This window comes from Hemibagrus wyckioides, linkage group LG02 (assembly GCF_019097595.1).
Source record: "Hemibagrus wyckioides isolate EC202008001 linkage group LG02, SWU_Hwy_1.0, whole genome shotgun sequence".
In the NCBI taxonomy this organism is placed as follows: domain Eukaryota; kingdom Metazoa; phylum Chordata; class Actinopteri; order Siluriformes; family Bagridae; genus Hemibagrus; species Hemibagrus wyckioides.
In genome coordinates, this window is record NC_080711.1 from 14,920,308 (window position 1) to 14,942,847 (window position 22,540).

Consider the following 22,540-nt stretch of genomic DNA (forward strand, 5'->3'; position numbering starts at 1 on the left):
ATGATGGCTTTGTAATTTCTTTAAAGAGAATTGGAAATTAATTTCTGGTTTTATTTGAGAAGAAGTAGCAGTCCTTACTGGTGGTCATGCTTCCTCTGAAGCTTGACTAATTCCTTCTGCTTCTCTTTGTAGCGCCGTTGCAAATCTGCTAGCCTCACTCGTATAGCAAGTTCCTGACTGTCTATAGCTTCCATAGCACTCTTCACAGGACACACCTTGAGAGCAGAAGTAACCAGGTCATTCAGAAAGAAAGCAAAAAATTATAAAAATAAATGAATAAAGGCATAAAGGTTCATTACTGGCTCATGGCGAGGGGTCCAATTGCATTTCCGCCGCAGGTTAAGGGTTCTTTTGGCTGGACAATGCTTTTCAGCATCTGCGATACTGCTTGCCTTGGAGTCCAACTCCAGGGCACGAGCCACTGCCAAGGTAGCGAGACTCTGGAGGTCGAATATTAGTTGCTCTTGTCCTGTGTCAAGAAAAGATAAGAATACTAACTACTGATTTCTAAGGCCACTGGGGTTTGAAATGCGATTCAGGAGTTGGGTTTATTTTATTGTTTTGTGAAGCAGCAAGATTTAAAATTATTTTTAGTAATATATTTAAATTTTTGGGTCATTGCATGTTCTAAATCAAGTGATTAAATAAGTACTTCAATAGATTTTAAAGCATTTTAGAGCAATATGCTAATGGTATAATTAGCCTTAAAATGTTAACAAGTTTTAGCAATGTTTAGTTTTTACTCAGATATGGAAAACAAAGCAGAGGCTTTGTTTCGTTTGGTGAAAAGTGTGTGGATCAAACGAGTTTGCAGAAACAAAAGGCATAGAAGTGTGTCCCTCAGGACAAAGGGTAGCAGCAGCCCAGCCTGTTTCCCCTCTCCCCTGAGACTGCAAGCTCTTTAGAACAAAAATCTTTCTTAATCTAACCCTGCCCCCAAAACAACCCACTTCTCTCAATTTTCTGCAGGCATGTTATTTTTGGAATTTTTATAAGGGACATTGCTAGCTTGGTTTCTAGCATGAATTCTGCTCACTATAGCTCACCTTCACTTTTGTCTGTAATGTGGTGCTCCTGTTGGCGCTCCAGATCAGCCAGCTCACTAAGGAGCTCCATGCCATATGTACTGGCATAGAAGGGGCCAGCACAGCCCTGAGAAGTGGTGGAAGCAGGTGGGGAGGGGGGAGGGCAGTCTCCGCAGAAGGCAGCGGCAATCAGGAGCTCCAGGCTCCAATAACTTGGCACAATTGGCTGTGGAAAGGGAGTGGCACTGATAGGAGATGAAGGAGCAGAGAGAATCTGTACACAGTCTTCCTCCTGAGCTTCCTTTTCTGTCCCTTCTGCCACTGCCTCAGTGCCTGTGCTGGGTTGGAGGTCAGCTGGATTAAGTGGAACACATGGATGCTCGGGAGCTGGTGCTGTCTGTGGTTTCAGCTCAGAAACAACATCTTCCTTCTCAAGAAGGTCACCATCCTCCTGACAGACTATGGTAGAGTCCTTATGCACTGGTTCCTCTAACCAACCACCAGGACAGGGTGCTGCTTCACAGGCTGATGATTCTTCAGGGTGGCAAATGAGCATTGCTGCCTCTCCCTGTACTTGTTCATGCTCCACAGGCATACAGCAGACCACTGTATCGGGCTCTCCATTCTGTTCCAGTGCACCTCGTGCCTGCTCTTGTGCCATATCTTCCTCATTCTTTTCATCCTCTGGCAACTGAGACTCTGTGATGGGTCTCACTATTGCATGGCACTCAGGTGCTTCCGCCATACTGGACAGAGGGGCTGGAGCATGCTCAACTGGCTCAACTGGAATGGCTTCCAGTTCAGCTGGTTCAGCCAGTTGTACATCCTGTGGTGAGGGCCCACTTCTGTATCCCATGGAGATTGCAGGATAGCTGTATCCCGGTGGAAGGTCTGAGGAAAGAAAATTATTTTGAGAGTGCAACAAATCAACATCTCAAACAGAGTGCATTGCTTATTATACATGCTAAACTTTCGGAGAAAAGCCTGTGTAGGAAGACATCTGCTTAGATTTGCTGAGCTGATCGTTGCCATACTAGGCATCTGAAGAGCTGTTGAGTAGGAGCTCTGAAGTAGTGCTGCATTTCAACTTCTCTGGAACATTAATATCATCTGACACAGTAAAGCACTTAGTGAGGTGTTAATGATAATGAAAAAGTTGTGGACAAAGAGAGGCTAGTGGAGGCAGGGTCTCTGGACAAAGTGATTCTCGTCATTACTGAGGTGGCAGGCTTGGAAGACGAGCTGCCGGCCATTTTCCGCAGCTTAATCAATCGAGCGCTTGCCAATGCAGCCACCCACACAGAGCCACAGATTCTAAAAGCAGCCAGATTGTTCCGGCATGAGTGTTGAGTAGCTCAGTGTGGATAACGATCTACATATGGTGTTCTTGATTTGTAGAGTGAATGACTGGAGTCACTTATGCTTCAGAAAAAAAGACATGAAGGTGGGCGTACAAAGACTGGTGTGATGGTTTGATGTGTTTTCTTTGAAACTCAACAACACAAATTCCAAAGAGCCTCTAAGGCTGACATTAAGCCAGGCAAAACTATTTGTCAGCATAATCTCTACACAGGCCAAGTAGATACAGACACACAAGGTTCTGAAAGCAGGTCATGTCAACATTGCATGTCATGTACAGTAGTTGGAAGTTGTAAATCTATACGAAACACATGAATCTGAGACAGTCTTACCTGGTTCCATAGACTGTGGGTAGTCCTGTGGAGGCTGGCCCTTTGCTCTCTTGTCCTGAGTTTCTGTTATATTGGGTAACTGTGATGGCGCAGGGCTGATAGCAGGGGAGCAGGGCACAGTAGCAGCAGGACTCGGGACAGGGCAGGGGGTGGAGGGGGTGCTTTTTGGATGTGGATGCATACATGGTGACTGACAACATGGCGACATGTGCGCAGCAGAGGCCCTGGGAGGTGATGAAGCACGGTTTGAAGAGCCAAAGGTATAAGACTTGGTAGCTTTGGAGTTCCTGGGCTCAGAGAGGATGTCCTGCAAGTCCACGCCACATGCACCATGGTCCTCAGGTTTCTTCTGCATCTGAAATAAATAGAGTTGTAAATGAAGGCAAAGCGAATCCATAGACAGCTATTTGATATACCTTTCCATCCAAATGTCAAACAAATTTGGGTAACAAAAAAAGCAAAGGCAACAGAAGGGGATTTTTCAGATGACAACTCATTGATCTTAAATACTGTGTACTACCCTTTGTACAACAACACTTAACTGATATGCACTATATTTCAAGCAATTTGCAGGCATATTAGCATTTTTTACAGAATGTAACTATAATCTACATTATATGGTAATTTTGTTATTATTTTGTATATTATTATTTTTTAAATTCTTATTATATGTTGTGTTGGTATTCTTTTATAAAAGGTGCTCATGTAAAATTCAGTTAAATTACTCCAGCTCATATGTTGTATCATATAGACTGTGTTGTGACTTGGTTATGTCTGGCAAGTAATAAGTAGAAGTTAAGTGATATCTGGAAGAATCTTCAATATGTTACATTTCTCATGAAGGGTGTGGGGAAAATGTCTTCTATATAATCATACATGGCCATTTCATGTCACTTTTGTTCATCTGCTATACAACTCTAGCATCATATGTATAAAGACATGCCTGGTTGTGAGTATTTCTGTGTTGAGGCTCTATGCTGTGTGCTCCTCTGTGTTGCTGTGGTGGTTGAGGCAGTTGCTGATGGCCAGGATGTTGCTGATGCTGCAGCTGCTGATGTTGCTGGAGTGCATACAGTTCTTGTTGCCGTAGAAACTGGGAGCGAGAGTACACAGCGGGATGCTGCATGTGGGAGGGAGGCCCCCGGGCCCTGTACACTGGAGGCCATAGACCCGGCTGCTCCATCACATCTAATAGAAGCAAGAGAAAGGGGGAGTAAATTTTTTTTGCAATAATTTTATTTCAGAATATATACAGAAATCAATCAACAATGTCAAATTCACTTACACAAGTATCTGCTCATAGAGACACAAGCACAAATACAGTTCTCTCTTACTACAGCCTACACTCAGGGCACTGCAGCAAGACTGTTAAACCAAACAGAATACACCCACATCCTCTCTCTCACATACATGCTGAAAAATATATAACATGCTTTGTTCCATATTTGAAATTCTCTGAAATCTTTGAGAAACATGTCATTACATGAATGTAATGGTGTTAATAGTGGTGATGATGATGATGAGACACAGAATGGAGACGTTTGTTTCAGACCAGCCCGGAGATTTATCTTCGCCAGAGAATATATCCTGAGATTTAAGGGTGATTTGGCCAGTCTGAGTTAAGAAAATAGGCATATTCCTTAAAAAATCTCCAAAAGACACCATAGGTCTGTGGAAGATAAGTTCCCATGTCTGTACCATTGTTAGGTCTCTGCTGAGGAGCTTAGCTAGGCCCAGTGTTCTTTTCCCATATTTCACACAGCTTTTCTAAACTCTTACACATTCAGTCTAACCCTTCCTGCTCAATACCTCCACCCCCAATCCTCACCCTCCCTGATGCACCATGGACCTTGTTCTGAAATGTTAACCCGGCTCGGCTAATGCTACCCAAGGGAAGACTTTTGTGGATGCGCTTCCCGACTTAGCTTAGACTCCAACAGAGAGCGGAAGGAAGCAAGCTCCGTCAAGGATGAAGAGCTAATTAAATTTCACAGCCTGTTTGCAGCAAAGAGGCACGTGTGGACTAGAGGGTCTAGAGAAACGTCATGTTTGCTATCACAGAAGTAGCCTCTATGTATAGACCTGGGAATGGAAAGAGCATCATTGCAATGTGGACGGCCAACCCCTATGGAGATGGGGGTGGTGGGGTCCATAGGAAATCGCTGGCTTTCAGGGAATCATGCACAGAGGTTTTGTCCATTAGCTAATCACAAACACCGTACAACTAACTTCAGTTTCTGTAGTGGAATTCTCTAAAGCAAAGTTCTATACATGTCTTTAAACAAATTAGTCATTGTTGAAAGATTCATAGGGACAAGCCCAGAAAATCTGTAGTTTGGTCAACAAAATAAAATTGACAAATTGAGTATAAGAAGATGTAGAAGGACTTCAGCATACCCAAGTGATGTGTGGCTGGATGGGAAGCAGGCTCAGTGGGTAGCACCACTAGCTGGGCAGAAGGGTCCTGGGGCAGGGGAAGTACAGGCTGGAGGGGAGCAGGCATAGTTGCAGAGAAACCAGGGGGAAGATTCTGGTGGAGACTGGTGTGGCTTATTCCTAAGGAATAGAAAGATTGAATAGAAAGAAGCAGAATGGCAAATTCCATCATTGTTTGCAATTGTCATATACAGACATGGCACAGTAAACAATATTCCATATGATACAGCACAAAATATATTTCTCATTATAATAATAATAATAATCATTATTATTATTATTTATAATGATTATTATTATTATCACTGTTCCCACAACAGCAGCTAATTACACACCGTAGGAATGGCCTGTCATCCAGAGGGAAGGACTTGCTGTGCGGGGCATCCAGTGGTGGTGTGCAGAGTGGGCATGTGCAGCAGGGTCTCCCAACTGGCCTGACTGCAGGGACGTGCCACCAGGCACCATCAAATGAGACGGAATGTCACCTCTGCAACTACTGGAGGGATGAATCCTTGCAAATTCTACCCTTTCCTTGTTGTCCCTAAAAATGTACATAAACAAAGGTTAAAGGGCAGAAGTTTTGCAAGTCTTAGAAAAGTGTTTTTATTTGCATGTTTGCAAGAGATCCTGTGTCATAAATGGATTATTTGCCTGATAAATGATTCTTGCTCTCTGTCCAAGCATGGATGACCACCAGTGACACCCATGTGTTCCCCATGCATTCTCTTTCTGTCCTCCTCTCTGGATGAGTCTGTGGGATACATGGGCCGTGAAGCACCTAAAAAAATTTACATTTTATTTCAACACATGGTCTCTTACTGTGATATCTGAGATGCTATCTTTTCAATAATCAAAACCATCTGTAAAGTAACAGCTGTACAGCAGCCTCTGTAAGTGTTCTCTTTCCCTGTTCAAGTATTTAAACAAGCAGCAGGAAAAACTGTTTCCACTTTAGGTCTTGAAAGGCACGCTGTTTATTTTTCACCAGAAAGGTCTTCCAGAGGTCACTCACAAACAAGCAAGAATGCTTGATTTTCTGTTTGTTTATTCAGTGTCTAAGATGTTAAAATTTGTGCTTACCTTTCATGCCAGAGTGGATCCGCCCCTGGCAGCTGCTTGGATGGTTGTCAGGAGGTCTGCAAGTTGGTTCTTTCTGCCGTGCCACAGCAACTGCGATACCCACAGGAGGTTGCCGCACTTCCCCCTCCCCATGAGCCACTTCCCCCATCTCCCTGCTTCGCCCTCCACAGTCATGGCGTTCACTCTCATTAGTTATGACTTTCCTGGAAGGCAGGGTTGTTTTGGCAGTCTGCAAGGTGCAGTTGGTGTTGTTAGGTCCCGTTTTTATGCTTCCCAGTCCTCCAAATGGGGTTTTCTGGGACAGGAGGAGAGGCTGCTGCTGGTTGCTATACTTAAGAAGGTTTTTCATGGCACTACCCTCTCCCTGTGGACCCAAAACCTCCTGCTGGTTCTGCACAGGAGCAGGTGGCGGACCCATTCCAGCTGACTGGTGTTGATGGGGCTGCTGCCTAACACTGGTAGGTCCGCTGACGGACTCCATGTAAACCCTGCGCTGATCCTCCTCCAAGTGGATATGATGGGGGTGCATTGCCCATGGTGGCACAGGTGATTGCTGATGTGAATGATGCTGTGAACTGTTATTATAACCATATGGAGACATGTCCATTTTTCGCTTCATCTCTTGACTGCTACTGGTCTGCACCAGCTCTGCTGAAGGAGCACCTGAACCTGTTCTGCCATGCTGCTGGTGGCGGATGCGGGCTACCTTTTGGCCTTCTCTCTGCATGGAGCAGCTTCCACCTCCAGAGACAGACCCTTGCTGAGATATGGTCTTAGTGAGGGGTGAGGAGTTAGGAGTTGACCCAGAATGTGAGCAATCCCTATAAGATTGTGGGTTAACATTACTAAGATGAGTTAACAGATGGCCAGATTTGGGCTCCTGTGTCAGAGCAGATCTATATACCTCGGTGTCCATGCCATTGATGCAGTCTGCACTATGAGAGCGCACAGCCTGATGCTGCTGAGGATGGTTCTGCTGCTGTTGCTGTAAGTGATGATCATTGTTGTGCATCCAATCAGGGGCTTTTTCTGCTTTTCGGTAGGGATGCTGCTTTTGTGGTGCAGGCTGCTGCTGTTGATGCTCCTGTTGTTTTCTGTGCCAGTTCCCAGAATGCCCCACACCCCCACTTGTCTTTTCCATTGCCTTTTCTTTGGTACTGCTTCCCCCACCAGCCACTCCCTGGCATTCAGGGTTTCCCAGTTGAAAGGGACCTCCAGCTTTCTCCGCAAGGTGGCCTACAGATGGTACAAATGTGGGTCTGGTTGCTTTGGGTTCTCTTGCTCCACCGCTACCAACCCCTTTTTCATGTAAGGAAGAATTAGTTATAGGGGCAGGAGGAGGGGGACAGAAAAAATCAGGGTGATGGTGGGAGTGGTGGCTGTGGTGTGGGTGTTGGGTGTGATGTGGATGACTAGCATGGAGCTGTAAACAGTGAAAGCTGCCTGGATGCCCCCCACCAGTTGCTGAACCCACAGGCAAAGGAGGAGGCACAGAGTAGGACAAAGACTGATGTAGCACTTGACCCCTTTCTATGCAGTCAGGAGGAGGCTGCTCGCTGATTCTCATCTCTCCACTCACAGCTTCTTTTGTACAGCGCCCAGTACTGCTGTTACCCATGTGTCTGGCTTGGGCATTTGTTGAGTCTCCAGGACCCCTACCCATGCTCTCTCCTCCACAGCTGGGCATGGATCCTTTGGACCCAACCTCAGCCCGAGAGTCTCCATTCTGCATCTTTCCATTAAGTAGACAGGCACTAAGAGGCTTACTCATGCTCTGTGAATGGTCCTTGTACTCCATAAGTAAGGAAGCCTTGTGCCTCTCCATGCCATTCATGTTGTCCATAGTGGAAGGGTGCTGAGAATGGTGTTGAGGCTGGTGTGAGTGGAGGTGCTGAGGCTGCGGATGTTGGTTATGGGGGTGGCGGTCTTTAGACTCATGCTTACTGCTGGGCCTTTCTTTGTCCTTTGTACCTGAGACCATGCCTTTGTCTATACTGGCTTCCTTAAGACTCTTGTGCAAGTTCACAGCACTTCCTGCGTCTCTACTGCAAGAAACCTGGGTGTTCCCTGGCTCTGTCCTTGACATGGGTGGAATGCTGTGATTGGCTGAAATGAGTGGAGGTTGGGAAGGAAGGCTTCTTAAGTAGAAGTTTTCTGGGAGAATGATAAAACAGGATAGTTAATAATCCAGAATGCCACAGTGCTAAAAACAGTTTTCAGTTAAACAGTTAAAGCTTTAGAATTGAAGGATATATTTAGAGGTAAAACAACAAGATATATAAATAGAAACAAAATACACTTACAATACAAAACACATACACATACAAAAATATGTTAGATGATTTACCCACCTTTTTGGGTGTCATAGAAATGATGTTGACCATAGAGAACCCCACTGTTGGCATGGTGATCCAAATGACTTATAGGAAGGAATGTGTGGGCTAGACTTCCTGAGAAGCGTGGGTACCCTGGGGCTGCTGAGCGAAAAGGAAGAAGAGTGATGAGAACCAAGAGGAAAAAGAAGAGAAAGAAAATCAGCCAGAATAAAGAAGGAAATGTAAACAAAGTTAACTGGACATAAAAAAACAAAGGAGTATGCTTTCCTTTAGCTGTTAAAATTCTGGTCATAATTTAATACTTTCATTAGCTCATTACAGCAAGTGCACTCCATACACCATTAACTAGAACTATCGGATGTCATATTTGCCATTCCTTGTTCTCGCAATGCAAAATACAAGACAATATCTTGCTGAAATTATGTCTTAAACACACTGAGTTTTCACTGAGCTAATGTCTCTGACTCACTGCTGATGGAGCGGATAATAATGTTTAAAAAAAAAAAAAAAAGAAAGAAATGAATACAAGCAACAGAAGCACCTGTTGAACTCTAATGACCCACTGCAACAGCCTTTTTTCTCCATCTCCATATTCAAATACATTTGTACCAAAAACTTTTTTTTGCACAGGTATTCTACAGACAAATCTGATCACAACTTTGCAAAGCCTGTGATGTTTGTACCCCTAACCAAACTCAAGGGCAGATAGTCATTGATAATTTCAAAACAAAGGTTGTGTGTCTCTCATGTATTTGTTTTCGCTCTGCATGTGTTTAAAATGTGAGACAATGGAGTGCTTGTTTGATGCCGAACCTCGGTTGATTCAGTTTTGTGCGATGCTAACATGCAAACTAGGAAAACTAGGAAAGCTCAAGTTTGGAAACTACTTCTGTAAGTACATTGGACATATAAGCATACATCTTTGATAAATGGCAGATTTTTGTGATGTAAAAAAAGTGAAACCAAGATAAATCATGTCAGAACATTTTCTACCCTCAGGGTGAATTTACAGTGTATACAAATTAAGTTAAAAGCAGTCAGAAATCTTTCTCAGGAAAAAAATAGGCGGAGGCCTTGTTATATAAGTAATATAAGTATGCACACCTCTAAACTAATACTTTGTTGAAGCATCTTTTGTGTTTATTACACCACATATTTTTTGGGTAAGAATGAATCAGCATGACACAAGTCTATCTAGATTTGGCAATATTTGCCCATTCTATCCTGCAAAAACCTTCTAGATCTATCAAATTGTAAGTGCATCTTCTGTGCACAACCCATTTCAGGTCACCCAACAGATTTTTAATTGGATACGGGTCTAGGGTCTGGCCAGGTCATTCTGAAACACTGATATTCTTTTAGTTAAGTAATTCCTGTATTGTTTTGGATGTATGCTTTGGGTCATTGGAAATTCTTTTTATTGTCAGCTTACTAGCATACACCTGGCAGTTTGACATTAAAATGAAGTGGTATTTGTAGCTATTCATGATTCTTACCACCTTGATAAAAGCCCCAGTTCTGTCCTAAAGCATGATGCTGCCACCACCATGCTGTGCCGGGGGTATGTGTTTTTTTTGGTGATGTGCTTTTTCTTTGTTTTTGCACTAAACATACCTTTTGGAATTGGTTTCATCAGACCATAACACATTTTGCCACATGGTTTGGGGGTGGTTAGCCACCCAACCTTATAGCCCAGACATGCGAAGACTGTGAGAGAAGATGTCACACACACAGAGTTATCAATCAATTCTTGTCAGATATTCTTGCAGCTCCTTTATAATATTGCCTTAGGTCTCTTAGCAGTCGCTCTGGTACATTTTAAAAAAAATAAATTTTGGAGGAACGTCCTGTTCTTGATGATGTCAGTGTGGTTCTCTATTTGTTGGTGACAGCCTATTTGGTGTTCTATCTAATATTTTGTAAATTCTTTTATATCCTCCTCCTGATCAATACTGTTACATGCTTGCTGAAGTAAGATACCACGCATGCTTCATTAGCTCTTTCTGGACTGTGGCTTCAGCAGGCAGATGGAACTAAGAAGATCCTACAGAGGCAGTTTATACTTATTTAGGGTTAATCAGATTGATTTCATTGATAACAGATGTATGACCATTACTTTTAAATAATAACTGTCCAATCATTGGTTCATTCTGAACACAGCCACACTAAAAATATACAAGGACATGAACACTTATGCAACTAGATTATTGTACCGTTCCCCCCTATATTTTTGTGTTTTTAAACATTTTCTACTCTGTAATTTCACACTAAGAGTGGGGAAAAAAAAACCCTAACAATTCATCTTGGTTTTATATTCTTTACATCATAAAAACCTTGCATTTAAACAGGGGTGTGTTGACTTTTAATATATCATCCATTGTACTTCAGACTGGCGCTCAACAAGGAAAGTCTCTGACTAAGCCACAAGAAGCCCATGTGTATTGCCTTTTGAACAAAATCAAACAGAGCTCTCGTGCATACCTTAGAAGCCTAGTGAAACATAAGAAAAAAGAAACAAGGCTTCTCCTATATAATCTTTCACAAATACTAATAATGTTATTCTGGGGACACAAACCTTTTGTCAGTTAATGTTAAATGTGATCATTTAAGAAGACATTTTTGAAGGCTGCGGAATCGGATCTTATGTTAGATCAATTATATTGCAAACTGAGGCAGAATTTTAAAATGCAGATGATTTCCAATTCACCAGATGCGTGACAAAGCCAGATAATTAACCCAGTTAATCCGTTCCTCCATAAATCTCCATCACCCATTAGGTCCAAAAATAGCTTTGGCCAAGACTGCAATACTTCATATTCACTGTTATTGCATGAAGTATAGCAAAAGGACAGAAAAAGAACTGAAAGAATATTCATTATACCTTTATCCTTCAACATAACGTTGACAATTAAATGTGTCATTATATTCCATTAAATGATGAAAATCTACTGAATATTATTGGATATTCTCCAAATTACTGAACTTAGATTTTTAATACTTTTAAAGAAGCCATATATGTTCACAATAAAAACGATCAATAGCTCATCAAGTGAAGACTCTTGAAGGATTTACATTTTGTCTTTGGATGCCTCTAAACCTTTCACTGACCATTTGCAGTCAGTTAAATCCTATGGTACGACCCAAAAATGTTTAATCATACGAATGCTGGGTTTTAAATTTGCACATACTGTAAGCATTATAACTCATACATACAGTACACTTCAGTATTAAACACGTTCTACAGCTTTGTACAATAACTCTCAGACACACTGTTCCTGACCACTTCTGTCTGCTGTTATTTCTGTTTCAGCCATAATACATATCCTTGTGAACTCAGCAAGCTGATTATCAATAATAAGACAATGACATCCTGTACAACTCCTTGCTGAACATGATTTTCAAAGTCAGGTGAAATCAAGAAGTTGTCAAGAAAATTCAAAAGAAATACCTTTACTTGGGGTTAATCAGAATCACTTTACTGGTAAGATATGATGTGATTTACTTTGGTTTCATGTTTTACCTCACAAAATCCTGCAATTTTAACATTTTCTTTTATCTCCACTTAAGAAAATCAAATGGCACAAACTATTTGTCATCTGTCAACTTGTGAAAATTTGTCAATTTGTCAATTTGTCAAAAGGCATCAAACAATTTGCTAAAATTGTTGATTTAAAAACTACCTTACTACCACCCTGATACTGGTAAAAGTAAAGACACTACCCCTTAACACAGGTATGGACATTCTCTCCCATGACACGATTCATCACAGCAGCTGCTCTTGCCATTTGTCACCAGCTTCATACGTCACTATAGGCTAATCGCAGAGGAGGTTGGCAGCACATTCAGACAGTCCTGGTTTGAAGACTGATTTTCCTGACCTGCCACAGATGATAATTAGATACATTTTTCTCCCCCACCACTTGTCAGCATTAATGAGCACTCTCATTAATGGCAATTTGTTTAGGACTTAAAGGATATGGAAAAAATTGTTCTTTGTTTAAACACGGCTTTTCTACTATTTTACTGCAATAGGAGCAAAAACAGCATTATAGAATATAGCAAGCCTTGCTGACTGTGTGAATGTGTTTTTCCCCCTCAAATGGGATAGTAATCCCCATTTCACAGTACAATCTGGCTGTAACTGATAGTAGGAAGCTGCTCAGCACTGGGCAGGGGCATCACTGGATGGGGAGTATGGGCAGCCTTGGGGTGGCACAGAGGCTTATTCAATTGTTAATCGGGCTAGGAGAAGAGAAGCTAGCTGCAGTCCACCTGATGTTGGATATCTTTACTGCTGTGTGCTGACGCTAACTATGTTAATGCAATGCCAGCTGGCATGCTTGATTAAAGATGAGCAGGTTTTCTAGAGAGTGACAGCGACCAGCAGTTCTGCTGTCCTATTCAGACCTTCCAGCACCTGTGGAGGGGGATTCATGGGAGGTTTTTACCAAATGGCAGTCAGCAAGAAAAAGAATCTGACAGGCAAAGTAGACTTTGCTGCAGCTGGAGACAAAGAAGAATTGAATGGAATTAAAGACTGTTGACAGCAGTTCTGTATGTTGATAATAAGAGGTTTTAATATGGCAGTGGATGCTAACGTCAAATAGAGTTCAAGTAACTTGATATTTTTCATATCTAAACCTTTCACATCAGTTAAAAAAACACTACCTAATATTTATAGCTTTGGTTAAATTGATATGGTCCTTCTATCAATCTGCAGTACATAACAGAAAGGTTCAAAAGCTTTAAATCAATATCACTCATAATGAGCACTGTATAAATAAACATCTAAATAACTTCACTTCTAATACATAAATAAAATGAACTCCAAAAAATTCAATATAGCAATATGAATGATGGCAAAATGCCAAAATATTTGTCCAGGTTTAAAAATCTACCATAATGAAAATATCTACCTAATAGAAACATTTAATACACTGGTATCATACACTGGCTGCTCAAACCATTAACATCATCAGGCTTCAGGGATGTAGAGAATCTCAGCAGGCAAGAATAGAACAGATTTAAAGAATGCAGTGCTTTTACATCATCACTTTTTATGTTGTATTGTATTCTTTAATATAATGTTCAACAGAAATCAAAGATTGATTAGGTTATTTAAATATCACTGGCAGCATATACTCTTTTTACTCTTTTTTTTATTTATGTCTAAAATGTATACTTTTATAACTGCTAAATATTTTCTGTACAAAAAAAAAAAACAGGCAATAATCCATATTATAAAATAATCTTTTAACAAAAAATAAATGAAAAAATAGGTTATCCTAAACTCCAGTTCCTGAAAAACTGCATCACATTCATTATTGCAGTTTCACTACAGCTTGACTAAGAGATGTTATTAGTGCTTTACCAGTGAGATTTCCATTGATGCTGATAGGTATGTAGGGCTTTAATATTAGCCAATTTTACCTGTCAAATGATATATTGGTCAGGCACTAGTGCTATGCCTGATATTTTTTCTATTTAATTCACCTTTTCCCAGTGGACAGCTTATGCCGCTTCCAATCTCCACACATGCCACCAAATACAAGCTTTCAACTGTAAACAGGCTAGAGTAAATTGCATTAGAAACGAAGGAGAGAGATAGCAAAGGGAGTGACAGCAAAAAAAAAAAAAGAGAGAGGAGGGACATGTAGAACTGCTTGTCAAGACTACTAATTGAGAAAACGTGACAGAGAGACACTTACAAGGCAGAGGAGAAAAACGTGAAAGACTGTTCCCTGTGATTGTTAATTGAAAGGAAGGGAGACATCGAGAAAAGGGTGGGGACAAATCAGAGGGAAGAGGCACTGAAGATATGCCTGTGTACAGGGAGCTGACAAGAGATGCGTGTGAAAACCGAGTGAGCCGGGGGGGTGCAAGTCGGAGGAAATAGCAGGCCCTGCGTTTGGCATAGTTAAAGTCATAATTTGGACACTAGCCAGCAGGCTTCCAGCCCTGAGGTTTTTCCTTGTGTTTTTCAGAGTTTGATTTCTCCCTTTTCAAGAAATCAAATATAGTGTGTGTTTATAGACTCCATTTGCCAGGGCTCATGCTGACGATGTCATAAGTCTATTTATAGCATTCTATTCATGTGTTACTGTAAAGTTAATACAGCCATAATCTGCCAACTTGGAAAAGGCAGCTTTGGAAAAAAACAAGAACAGAGCAGTGTTGCTTTACAAGTTTGGGGGAAAAACCCTTTATGCATACATTTTTATTGGGAAATTCCACAGTATTTTATCAGTAATAATTTGTGTGGGTGGAAATGGAAGCCAGCGTTGGTTTCAAATTTGACTTGATATAATTCCTGGGATATTATCAGGAAGGTTGTGAAAGCTAGCCAAGAGGTTCGTTCAGAAGAAATAACTGGAAATGTAGCAATTACGATTCAGTAATTATGATGCTGGAGGTTATTTGAACCAAGGACAAAATTCTTCATCAATGAATGAAATTCTCAATAAATGAACAGATGTAATAGTGTATCATTCATGCTTCAGAGAATGGGGTGTAAGTAGAGAGAAGATGTCAGTGATTAAAAATAAAACTCAAGCTTAATCTTTAGTAACCGGTTTATCCTGATCAGGATCATGGAGGTTCTGGAGCCTATGTTGGAAACAGTGGCCACAGAGCAGAAATACACACCAGTCCACAAATCCTAAAAAGATCATAACATGCAGATTCACACCTAGGGGAAAAAGCTAAACTACCTACCAGATTGTTTTCCAAGTTGATCTTCTAAGTTGCCTTTTTTTTAATCAAAAGGCAATTTAGATACAGCAGTATCCCAAACCTAACCTCTCCCCATTTCCTTCTTAGCATGCACTCCACTAATAGTATTTCTGCACAACTCAAACAGGTACATAGACCAGGAACACACAGACACCATCCATACTTCATCTAGACATATTTATGGACTGATTTGCACTGTATATATGATAGAAGCATTAGTGTAATTTAGATTAGATTTACTATATTTAGAATAGGATTATCCGTTTTAGCGTAAGTGACAAAAGCAAAAGTCTGATGCAAGAGAAGAACTATTTAAAGGAACTTTCATATCTCAAAAAAAAAAAAAAAAAAAAAAAAAAAAACCTTTCAAAGGCAATAGGCAAAGACAATTACACACACTCGCACACCAATGCTGCTGGCAGGAGACTGTAGGCACCCATGGAGCAGAGGACAGGCTGGGTAATTGTGCCCCTCGTTTTGATGACTCGCTTTCGATGGAAACCGGAGAAAAGACAATATGCAATTAACTTAAAGAGGGAGTGAGCCGAACACAGCTGATGAAGGGCTGGGATTCAATCATGCTCCCTCGGTGTTCTACACAATTAAACTGCAATAGAGATAATAGCCCATCATAATAATCCAGCTCATAATCATCCTTATTACTTTTAGTAACGTCCCTACTATCATCGTTCCATTTCTTCAGAGAAAATGACTGACACTGATAGCGCAAATGTTTTTCTGCCCAAGTCATTCTAGCAAGTTAAAGAGTATTCGCAAGCCTGAGGTTGACCGTTGTATATTTTCTACCAAGCACATATAGTATGTTGTCATTTTTTAGCAGAGATCTTAGAGAGGATGTCTCTAATGCTAGCAACACTTTAGCTGGCTCAGTAACCAATCACACCTCTAGAGCAAATGTCCCTAATCCCATCTACGGGCAAACTCTTTTCATTGTGTGCACTTTAAGGGGAAGCAGGGGGATATGACCATTCTGTCAGCTAAACGGTTTCCTCAATGGTTCTGTGGATAGATATGGATTTAAGCTTCCTAAAAGGAGTTCTGCTTGATGGAGAGGTAGTATGCTGTAGGTTTTTGCACCCCAAAGAATGTAAGTTGCTAAATGTAGTTAGAAAAAACATATCCAGTCACTGCTGTCCCATAAAGCTCTGCATTAAAAGCTTATAAAATAATGGTCATAGGAAATACACTGTGATACTGTGAGACCAGTGTGCCTGGAAACCAATAAAAAGGCTAGGTTGGTAACATAACTCCAGGGCATGACAACAGTCTGGTCCCAAATTATACAAATGACAAAGAGATGAGAGCCTTATGGTTTATGAGTATTTTGTACATTTAAATGTAGCCTACTCCAACCCGCCTGTCTCTCAACTGAGTCTGACCGGCACCTTAGTCTAGACCACTGTTCTTTTATCTGTATTACTATGCTTCTAGCAGTTTTGTCATCTAGCATGTGATGCTGTGATGGTGGACAGAATCAGAACGAAAGGGAGGGAAAAGTGATCAGAAGTTTAGCACACCACTGGCCGGGAAGAGCTTGGGGTCGAGAGTGAGAGGAATAGCAGGATGGGAAAAGCCACACTGTCTTTTAGATGACAGCTGCAACCACTGTGGACTGTGCAGCATTTTATTGCCTGAGGGGTATGTGTGTTTGCATGTGTGTCTGTGTGTTTGGGTAGAAATGACATTCTTGCTGACGTGTACAAACGACCGCAAGATTCTTTGGCTGAACTTTTGCCCTCTTGTCACAATCTGGAAAACCACTAGGGTGGGGCCTTGAAGACAGTGGGAACCAGAAAGACCTACTTGGACTGTAAACTCAATGAGAAAAGCAGCAGGCATAAAGACTTTCCAAATGCATAAACTCTCTTTCACACTCTTTCTCTCTCTCTCACACACACACACAAACACACACACACACACACTCAGGTATATGGGCATGCACAGCCATAGAGGACAATTGGGGTAGGGATTGGCTTACCTTCGTGAGAGTGTGGGAACCAGATCTGGGAGGCGGTGGAGTGTGGCCCTCCACGACATGGAGGAGAAGAGGGGGAGGACGGAGGTCTGGAGGGATGAGGTGGGTGTGAGGGAGAGGAACCCAGGCTGCTGGCAAGAAATGTCCCCATAAATGAGGCCGAGGAGTTACCCATCAGTCCGCTGCCTGCATCCGCACAGGGAAATAGGAAATGAAGCCAAGGGGAGGGGAAGAGAGGAAGAGAAAAAAAAACAAGGATTAGGACTATGAGCTCTGGGCAACTATGGCAATGGTGGACAAGTCTGGGCATATGGATTCATTTTCTGATTGGTTTGCCATCTGCAACAACACCTGGCATACTGCTCTGATACTCTTGCTGACTACAGACCTCACAGTAACATCTGGATAACTGATCTTTAACATTGATCCAACCATCCACGAATTTAGCAAATTTTAGGGGAATTTTGCTAAAAGGGTTGGGCAACATAGTGACACAGCAGGTAGTGTTATTGCCAAGGTCAGGGTCTGGGGATCAATCATGGGCTCTGTTTGGAGTTTCACATGTTTTTCCCCATGAATGCCTGGCTCTCCCACCAGGTTGCCTCCCACTTCTCACAAACATGCCAGCAGGTGGACTGTCTATATCAAACTGCCCCAAAGTATGAACTGGTGTGTGCTGTGTGGAGTCCTGCAACAGACTAGCATACCAATCAGGATGTATTCCTTCCTTAAACCCTGTGTTCCCATTGGAAAAGACCTTTATCCAGAAAAACCATGACCAGGATAAAGCACTTACTGAAGACGAACGAATAAATGAATAAGAAATGCTTCCATTAACTGCTGTTATAGCAATATTCTCAAAAGAACAGAATAGGGTCAAAATAGCACCACTAAAATGGTCATGGCGTGACTGGGACACATACATGCTAGGGAATCCATTATTTAACAACAATCTGTTTCCATTACAGGTAGCCCAGTGCTGCATCAGGGTCCCTGGTTCGAACCTGAGCTCTGGTTACTACCTGTGCAGAATTTTGCATTTTTTACCTGTGGGTTTCCTCCGAGTTCCCCAGTGTCCTTGCACCTCCCTGAACATGTTAACAGGTTATTTGGCTACACTAAATTGTGCCTAGGTGTGCATGAGACTATGAAAATGTCCACACTTGGTGTCCTGTGTCTTCCCACACCATGCTCAGTTATCTGGAACTGTGTCACGTCACCTGGACTTCTACCTAGTTAGATCGAAACGTTTCATTACTCATCAGTCTGAAGAAGCTGCTCGAATGAGTACTGAAACATTTCGATCTAACTAGAAAGAAGTCCAGTTGACGTGACTCAACTTCCAGATAACCACACCTAGATGAGCGAGAATATTCACAGACATCATTCTCAGTGATCTCATTGGCTCCAGATTGGCTCCAGATCCACTGCAATGAATAAATTACTCCATCACTTAATCAGCATAAATAAAATATTGTGACATACAGTATTCATTTAGGTATTCTTATATGCGATTTCTACATACATCAAAAAAAAAATCATAAATTACAAAATACAGTACATACATGGAGCTATAGCAGCCCATGAGACATATGGACCAAGCCTGATTTCCTCACACCCGACTGGACAGACATCTCATCTCACAGCTGAATGCACACTCTCGGTCTCCTTCCCTCTCACATACTCCCTTGTGTTCCTTTTCTAATCCCCAATTTCTCTCTCTCTCTCTCTCTCTCTCTCTCTCCCTCGCACTCCGTCTATTATCTGTTTTTTTCAATCTCTCATTCTCACGCCCTCAATCTCTCCCTGAACCCTGCTCCATTTCTCCATTTCTTATCTTTTCCTCCGCCATACCATTCATCGTCCTTCTGGAATTTTCCATCCAACTCCTCTTTCTCCCCGGCACTCACTTTTTCACTTTCTCATCCTCGCACATTTAATGAACAAAAGTATTCAAGAAGTATTCATAGCAACTGACTGACACTCGGTAGGTACGATCTTGTCACTCTTTGACCTTACTTTTCGAGCTGCATTGCTCCAGTCAGACAAACATAATCATGTGGCCTCAATTTCAGGCAGGTAAACACTTTGTCTTAATTTTAGAGAATGACACTAAGATGTATAGACTACATTACCCAGAGGCCCAGAGAGCATTCACTGTGCTCTCAAAGGGTTTCTGTTTGCCTTAGCCCTGTAATAAATGTAGCAGTGCTGCAATCTGTTCTGCACCCACTCCAGTATGTGTTTAAGTAGACAATGATGAGTAATTGACCATTCAGAACAGCACCTCTGTAAACTGCCCACTGATTGTCCATTATGTGTTATGGGTATAACTAAGAAAAAGAAAAAAAAAACATACTGATTAAGCAAGGCTTAAACACTGCTCCCATTACTCTGGTACATTCTTTTGACAAAGACACCCAAGATAAATTCCCCAACGTCAAGAACTCACAAGGTGCTGAATATGTATGAACATACAGGTGCTGTTTTTAAACTATAAACACATAAATTACAACCCCTGAGATGTATTAACTTATTCCAAGCACACTGTATTCAGTCAATTAGTGGTAGACTGAGTTATTAATCAAAATGCTCTGATTTTTAAAATACAGCAAGTAATATTTGTTTTCTGTAGAATCTTAAAGAGGTTTACACATTTTATTTCTCTTGCATTTTTAGCTCATTTTCTTCCAATTAGGGAATTCTATATTCCCAGCCCACTAGCTAGTTCTTCTGTATTGCCTGACAGCTAGCGAACAGAGAGGCCGAAAGCCAAAGTATGCGAATGTGTTGTGAATCACGCTCTGCATCTTTCAAACAGCTGCTCGTTCGATGTCATCGGACAGTTTAACGTTTTTTTTTTGCCGAAAGTGTTAACTGCTCTCTTACATACAGAAGACACCCACAAGCAGTTAGGGTTATTCCAATTGACATGAGAATTAGGAACATGCATTTTTTTTTTAAATATTCAGAATCCCTGATTATTTGCTATTTCACAACATCTATGTGCAGAGAATAAGCTAAACCTGCTAACTAGATACGTTCAACAATGCGTTCCACAGGCACGCAGCTGTTTCACTCAGTTTTCTGCCTGGTCTCCTTTTCTGTAGCTTATTGTACCTGTATTCCTCATTACATCTTAACACTTCTACAACACCTTGTTCAAACTGACTGAAGGAAGAAATAGACGATGATGTATTTTGCAAAGACTGCTGCTATCAAGGTTTGATAGAAAGATGATGTGCACCCTTAAACACCCTCTGATTTTTCTCTTATTTTCATGAAGCTAAATTCAACTTTCAGAATAATTATAAAAGGACCATGTATATATATATATATATATATATATATATATATATATATATATATATATATATATATATATATATATATATATATATAGATATTTCTGGACAACAAAAACTGGCATATTTTCAGTTGATGCTTGATTGTTCTAATTTGGTTGTTTTGCCTTTACATACATCAACACATTCTTTCATAACACATTTTCTTTATTAGCTGCATGTTGAACTATCCAAAGGACATACAGTGTCATAGGCTTGTTCTATATTCTGTAATATTTGGACGTCTTTGTTTCTAAAAAGTAATTAAATTTCACTGTGTTGTTGCTGCAATTTAAGTATAATTGCACAGAGCAGTTATTGTGGCTGAAGGACTGAGAGCACTTTCTGTTATATACATGTAACTGGAATGATGGATCAGTGCCGAACGTGGCTGAAAGAAAAGAAACTCACTATACCATCATCCACTTTCAGTAGACCTCTTTCTAAGGACACTGACTCCACAGGCATCAACACACACCAACACATTTACTGAGCAGTGTGATAATCAGTCCAGCATGAGCTCTTTCCTCTCCATCTCCACCCCTCTCACACCATATTTTATACCACCTTCAACCTTTCCGTTTGTCTTCCTTGCCCTCTCTTTTACACTTCCTTTCTGTATCTCTCTCTCTCTCTGTCTCACACACACACACACTTACTGTACTTAACCTAGAGCATGTCCTGCAGTGAACAGGTGTTGTAAGCAGCCACATCATCGCATACTCCCTCTTCCTGCCTGTGCTAGCTCACCGACTCTAATAATTTGATCACACCCACACAGACCAAAGTGAAGCAAAAGTAACAGGTTAGGGGATGCTGCCAAGGAAAGCAGGCAGCCAAATGAAGCGGAGGTCTAGGGTGCGAGAACACGAATGGGGCCCGCGCCACTGTTTGCTTAGCAGCTTATTAAAAGGATGACATGGGCTTCAGCAAGCTTGCAACAGCTAAGCCAGTGCTCATAACTGCCTGTTTTTCCCTCCACTCTGTTCTCTCCTTCAGACTGCATTTATTTTCAGCTTTGGCATATGGCCCTAATCGGTGCCAGAGAGCATTTCTGTGGACACTTCGGAAATGTGACTCACGTGCATCTTGATCATAGCCTGCAACAGAAGATCACTTTATAGAATTAAGGGTTTAGGGGCTGCCTTTGCTTACCTTCATACACAAATGTATACACTTACAATTACTATGCAATATTAATTGATTAAGTGTTGATTAAATGTATGATTAAAATGTTCCTGTTTACAACCACTGCACACAGCTGGGCTCACGTGTGTTTTTGTGCTGAAAAGTCTATGACTGTGCAGTTGACCTGAGGACAGGAAGGACAAAAATGAATAAACAGATCCACAGGCACATGAAAACAAAGTAGATATGACTTGTCTAGTGCACAATATTGTTAAAAGCACAAATTCATTCTGATCTGAGACCAGAATTAAAGTGGTTTTGCTTTGATTTGGGTGAAGAGAATCTGGTAAGCATTAACCGGTTCAATTTAAGAAACAGTAATAAACAAAGCGATGTGTGTATGCAATCATACATCTGTTCACATCAATGGTGAAGAACTCTATATTCATACTACACACTGAAGGAAAAATAAACAACAACTGCACATGGATTCAAATAACACCTCTCCACTGGACAACATAGTACTGTAACAAATCCACAAGGTATGCTGTTGTTATTTTCATGCCTTAGTGACCCATAATGATATTAAATACCTTTGCTGAATTTGGTTACTCTCCTTGCATGGGAACAGAGTATAACATCAAGGGACTTCAAGGAGGAGCCAGAACTCATGCGTGATTATACGGAACAGTCACAGAATCTGCCTGATCATCACTTTGCAACTTTAGAAGTAGTGTAATTAGAAGAATTTCTACGAAGTTTCTCTCTTTTC

The 22,540-nt window shown here is 41.2% G+C and overlaps 1 protein-coding gene across 8 annotated transcripts in view; it reads right to left on the bottom strand.

Annotated features, from left to right (window-relative positions):
• Positions 1-22,540, bottom strand: part of LOC131366434 (BAH and coiled-coil domain-containing protein 1) — a 68,814-nt gene that overhangs the window by 14,433 nt on the left and 31,841 nt on the right. For 4 of the 8 annotated variants that reach the window (XM_058410962.1, XM_058410935.1, XM_058410967.1 and 1 more), the window contains 11 exons: positions 17,300-17,482; positions 8,584-8,709; positions 6,233-8,386; positions 5,804-5,930; positions 5,488-5,693; positions 5,114-5,272; positions 3,660-3,904; positions 2,717-3,071; positions 1,047-1,916; positions 300-469; positions 79-215 (listed from right to left, as the gene is read on the bottom strand). In XM_058410962.1, the coding sequence (XP_058266945.1) occupies positions 79-215; positions 300-469; positions 1,047-1,916; positions 2,717-3,071; positions 3,660-3,904; positions 5,114-5,272; positions 5,488-5,693; positions 5,804-5,930; positions 6,233-8,386; positions 8,584-8,709; positions 17,300-17,482 (4,732 nt within the window). The remainder of the gene's footprint in view (positions 1-78; positions 216-299; positions 470-1,046; positions 1,917-2,716; positions 3,072-3,659; positions 3,905-5,113; positions 5,273-5,487; positions 5,694-5,803; positions 5,931-6,232; positions 8,387-8,583; positions 8,710-17,299; positions 17,483-22,540) is intronic. The other 4 variants (XM_058410969.1, XM_058410943.1, XM_058410966.1 and 1 more) reach the window with 4 other exon arrangements.